Source organism: Mastomys coucha, unplaced genomic scaffold, assembly GCF_008632895.1.
Source record: "Mastomys coucha isolate ucsf_1 unplaced genomic scaffold, UCSF_Mcou_1 pScaffold21, whole genome shotgun sequence".
NCBI classification, from domain to species: domain Eukaryota; kingdom Metazoa; phylum Chordata; class Mammalia; order Rodentia; family Muridae; genus Mastomys; species Mastomys coucha.
This window is the reverse complement of record NW_022196904.1, coordinates 144,321,755-144,327,525: the sequence shown is the minus strand read 5'-3', so window position 1 is coordinate 144,327,525 and position 5,771 is coordinate 144,321,755. Positions and strand designations below refer to the sequence as shown.

Below are 5,771 nucleotides of genomic sequence, written 5' to 3'. Positions count from 1 at the left end.
AAAAAAAAAAAAAAGATGCCCACAGGTAATGGCTGGGAACAGGGTGGGACTCTTAGAGTTGCATGAGCTAGGATAAAAAGAACAAGGAGATAATCACCATGACTTGGGAAAGAAGATAGGACATAGTAGTGGCAGGAGATAAAGCCAACCAGCCATATGAAATTTCAGGTAAGTGGCCACTGGCTACTTCTCCATTGGGCCTGGGGTAGCAGGGTAAAGTTTAGGCGTGCTCTGCCTTTGAGGTAGCCAAAGCATTTTAAAAATAAGACTGTGTGTGTTTGTGTGTGTGTGTGTTTCATTTGCAGGGCAGATGAATGCAATACAAACTATCAGGAGCATAAGAAGATGTAGCCAAAAATCTCTGCTACATGAAGAATGGGAACTAAGTAAGAATATTGAATAAAAACTCTCAAAAGAGCAAAACACAAACAAACAGACACGTGTACATGCACATGCATGTGCACACACAAACAGCACATTGATGTAGGTCATATTCTGTACAATTAATTGCTATAGCTTGTGATTCAAAGGTTTAGAATATCTTTACAATTTATTCTGAGTTTATTTGTTTTATTCACCTATTTAACCATATTTACTGAGAAGCTATTATGAAACACATATGATTGGTCATATGAAGCACTTTATGTAATCATGGTGGAACTAAGCAGAAGTTTATAGTTGCATTCTAATACAATATAAATAATAATATAATATAAATAATTAAATAATATAAATTATAAATAATATAAATAATTAAAATATATTTCATTACTCAACATATTCTTACAAATTATCATTCCAAAAATAACATATGGATACACTTTTCTGGTTTTACAGTTCATATGATATAGTAGACTTATGTATCTCATCAAAAATACCCTCAAAAAGCACTTTTGTTTAATAACATCACATTTGGTTAAACAGAAATATTCAAGTAACAATAAACTTTTAAGTATACAATTTTGTCAAAAAAACTAGCTCAAATATTATTATAATTACCAACTTCCTTTCTTCATAGATGTTCTTTAATAGAAAAAAGTATTGACAGGATTTCATATACACATAGATATGTACACACACATATATATGTATATTATGTATATATAAGAGGATATTTAAGAGGAGTTTTGGGTTATATTTGATTTCATATAAATCTGGAGAATGAAAATCATTTAATATCTCATCTGCAAGCTGGAGAGAAACAAATTAAGTAGATTGGTTAACTATGAGTAAAAATGCCTGATTAATAGGAGAGGAAATGTGAGTTTTGAACAATGCAGATGCAATACTCTAGCCAGATCAATATGTCTGATAGTCAAAAATAGGAATAGCTGGTGTCCAGATTCAGTGATGGCAATAAGGAGCAAAGGAAAGAGCATGCTTCTGAGTGAAGGAGGGAAAGGAAGAGGAGAAATTAAGGTAGTTTGTTTTTCCTTTCTGCAATTAATTTCTATTCAGTTGAGACCACATTGAATTAGATTAAGGACACTCATCTAAATGAGGGTAGATTTTAATTATTTACCTTATCAATATTAGACTGTTTGGGGGATAGTCTCACAGGAAAGATCATCCTGTCTATCTGGGCATCTAACAATGCAGTCAAATTAATACATGAATTAAACACATCATTAGCCATATTATATTTAACTCCAATAAATTTAGCATATCCCTGTGAATCTGTCATAGTAAGAGACCTGTGGATATTTATTCATTTCATGGATTTCAACTACTTGTTTTACTTACATTGTCATTGGCCTGAATGTATCAGTGTCCTGAATAAGGGTTTTGAGATATTGACCTCCAGAAATGATAGCTATTCTAATTCTAATTAGGTATGTCTTTCTGACTTTATCATTTCCTGTTTTAGGAAACATCAAACAGTGCATATACAAAGAAATGACCTTGAAAGCTTCAGAGTTGGCTTCAAATGTAATTCAATACATAGAGGAGATCTGAGAAGAATAAATGTTATTGAATATCACAAATAGTGTAGAAATGAAAAATCCCTACAGATTATTTTCTCTCCAAAAAGTGAATGAATGTATTTTTTAACTTTAATAATGCACTCTTGACTTCCTTGTTCCTCAGACTATAGACCATAGGGTTCAACATGGGGATTACCACAGTGTAGAACACAGATGCAATTTTATCTTTGTCCATGGAATGACTGGAGCTGGGTTGCAAATACATGAAGATGACAGTTCCATAGAAAATGGATACTGCAGTGAAGTGGGAGGCACAGGTAGAAACAGCCTTCCGATATCCAGCAGTTGTGTGCATTCTTAGGATAGTAATAAAAATGAATATGTAAGATATCCATATGACTATGATAGCAAAAAATATATTGAAACTTACTACATAAACCAGAATCATCTCATTAATATGCCTATCAGAACAAGAGAGAACCATGACTGCAGGAATATCACAAAAGAAATGATGGACCACATTGGACTCACAGAAAGATAGACTGAATGCATCTCCAGTATAGATGGAAGCATTTAGAAAGCCTATACCATAGCAGCCTATGACTAGCCAGATACACACACCCATAGTCATGGTGGTGGTATAGTGTAGAGGCTTACACACTGCTGCATAGCGATCATATGCCATTGAGGCTAACAGGTAATTTTCTACACTGGCAAAAGTAGTGAAACAGAACATCTGAGTAGCACAGTCATTGTAGGACATGACACTGTTACCAATAAGAAGCCCAGACATCACTGTTGGAGTAACAGCTGAAGAATAACAAAAGTCCACCAGTGATAGATTACCAAGGAAAATGTACATGGGACTGTGGAGCCTAGAGTCCAGAACAATCAACAGGATGATCCCAAGGTTCCCCACCAGGGTGATAATGTAGATGAGGAGAAAGGTGATGAAGAGGGGAAACTGCAAGTCTGGGTTGTCGGTGAGTCCTATCAGGAGGAATTGTGTCACTTCTGTCCTGTTATTCATCTTGGTTTTTGGAGATCACTGGGTGATCTGTGGCCATGAGAAGAAGAGGAGAAAAACAATGAAAAAATAACTTGAAAACTGGAAATTATATATAGAAAGCATTGAACAAGGATTTGTATGCTGAGCTCCTTCAAAGAAAGTGAAGCTTCATAAGCATGCAGAATACACTAATTATATTGTGCACCTACCTAGGCCTTCTTATGGACATTTTCATGGTGCATTTACTGTCTCTTCTTAGGAAGGTATAAACTTGATTGGTGACAGTGTTTATGTAAAGTAAAAGACACCAAATGTGAGTAATTTACTCTTGCTAGTAAACTATTACTTGGCATTATCTGCTTTAGAGTCATGCCAACCTCTAAATGATTCCAAGTGCCTGTTAATTCTCAGTTTGTAATGAATTTAAATCAAACTCAATAACCTGAATTTTTAATTATTTGTATGCCACCTTTCATGAAACTCAGTATTTATATTTTCACAGTCAACAAATATAGTGAGTGATTAAGTAATAATTTCATATTTTTCACCATAAAGTTTACTCTCACTGTAGAAAAACTTCCTGATGAAAACAATCCTTCTCTTAAAGGTAAAAGTATCCTTAATGAATTAAAGGCAAAACTCTTAAACAAGCCTGGAATACATAAAACCCTGTCTCCTAACATTAAACAAACAAAAATCTCTTAATTTTATGATAGCTTCTCACCTTCATCAGCTCAAATGAACTTCACCATAACTAACATGTGTACATGTTGAAAATGCATAGTTAATTAAAAACCTTCTGAACTGATTGAGGTGTTCAACTCTTGGGCAAGTAGTTTTGGAGGCATACTTAGAGTTGTGGTAATGAATTCAACCAGAAAATACAATTTGCTGAGTGAGTGAGTTATGTGATGTAGCAGGGAAAGAATTTATATGACTGAAAAAAATCAATATTGGAACTATTGTTTACCAGTTAGGAGTCACTATAAGCTCATTCCTCTGAATATCATCTTTCTATCCACAGAATAAAGGCAGTCACAATTATAAAAACCACCTTAAAATTATTACTGTGGGGATTCAGTAAATAGAACACATATGACAAGAGCATGCTGAGTGCAGAGCACAGCCTGACAACTGCCATTATGCTAGTAGCAGGCTGGGTTGTGTGACTTCACATTGATTAGTTTGAGGTCAACACTTAAGTGTAGGACTTCATTTGCCTGTCAGTCTTGAAGTCTTGAAGCTTTTCTACCCATTTTATATTTTCTCCCATTTTCCAGCCACTTATCATTTCTATGCTCTCTGAGGTTTCTTTCTCTTATTCAAAAAATATTGCTGGCTCTTTCTATGTATTCATAGATACTATTGTTAATTTTTCCTTGAGGTCTGTATTATAGTTTCATAAACATTGCTGGTGGGACGGCAAATGTGTATATCTAATTTGGAAATCAATTTGGCGGTTTCTCAGAAAACTGGGAATGATTCTACCTCAAGAACCAGATTTACCACTTCTGAGAATATACCCAAAAGATGGTCCACCATCTCCAAAAGACATTAGCTCAGCTATGTTTATAGCAGCTTTATTTATGTTAGCCAGAAACTGGATACAACCTAAATGTCCTTCAATTGAAGAATGGATTAAAATATGTAATACATTTGCATAGTCGAGTACTATTCAGCTACTAAAAACAAAGATATTGTGAATTTTGCAGGCAAATGGATGGAATTCGAGAATATAACCCCTAGTGAAGTAATCCAGATCCAAAATGATATGCATGACATGTACTCACTCACAAATGAAAATTGTCATAAAATATAAGACATGCTATACTCCACAGACCCTAAGAATCTAAACAAGAAGGAATACCTAAGTGAGGATGCTTGAATATCACATACAAGGTGGAATAAAGTAATCATAGGAGGCAGATAGAGTAGTGGATGTGGGTGTGAGAGGGGATGGCTGAGGAATTGGAAGTGAGTCAGGATCAGATGTGGGAAGGGATGGGAGAGATAGCCAGATGGCATTAGAATGAGTAGAAATCTGCAACTGATAGGAGCAAAGAGGTATTAAGCATCTTTGAGACATGAAAGATACCTAACATAGGGAAGTCACCCAAGATTCAATGCGGATGAGCATAACTCTGACTCATAGCATTGGGGATATGGAAACTGAAGGGGCTACCTCCTATAGCCAGACAGTAGCCCAAGTAGAGCAAGAGGCAAACCAACCTACCCACAGAATTTATCCCACAGAACCCAAAATTTATCCTGTTTATAGAAATGCAGGAACAGGGGATGGAGCAGAGACTGAGGGAATGGCCAACCAATAACTGCCCAACTTGAGACCCATCCAATGGACAAGAAGTATTCCCTGGCACTATTAATGATATTCTATTAGGCTTTCAGACAGGAGTCTTGCATGGCTGTCCTCTGAGAGGCTCCTCCCAGCAGCTATCTCAGGCAGATGAAGACACCCACAGCAAAACAGTATAAGGAGCTTGGAGACTTTTATGGAAGAGTTGGATGAAGGATTGCAGGCCTAAAGGAAATAGAAACTCCGTGGGAAGGGCAACAGAGTCATCTAACCTGAATTGTTGGGGCTCTTAGAATTTAAACCACCAACCAAAGAGCACATATACATGGCTGTATATAGGCCCTCTCCACAGTTATGTAGATGTGCAGCTTGGTCTTCAGGTGGGCCCAAACAACTGGAGAAGTAGCTATCCCAAGAGGTGTTGCCTAAATGTGGGGTATGTACTTCTAGCTAGACTGCCTCATCTGGCCTTAGTCGGAAGGGATGCACTCAGCCCTGCAGAAACTTTATATGACAGGCTAGA

The 5,771-nt window shown here is 36.3% G+C and overlaps 1 protein-coding gene and 1 long non-coding RNA gene across 2 annotated transcripts in view; one reads left to right on the top strand and one right to left on the bottom strand.

Moving 5' to 3' along the window:
• Nucleotides 1–2,020, top strand: part of LOC116101079 — a 6,693-nt gene extending 4,673 nt beyond the window's left edge. The window contains exons 2-3 of the long non-coding RNA XR_004122773.1: nt 306–386; nt 1,868–2,020. This is a non-coding gene — a long non-coding RNA (uncharacterized LOC116101079). The remainder of the gene's footprint in view (nt 1–305; nt 387–1,867) is intronic.
• Nucleotides 2,021–2,046: 26 nt separating this feature from the next.
• LOC116101077 (olfactory receptor 5B3-like) lies at nt 2,047–2,955 on the bottom strand (the record flags this gene model as incomplete). The annotated part of the gene is made up of 1 exon (XM_031384767.1): nt 2,047–2,955. A coding segment is annotated over exon 1 (909 nt), but the record flags the coding sequence as incomplete, so codon positions are not given.
• Nucleotides 2,956–5,771: the final 2,816 nt, after the last annotated feature.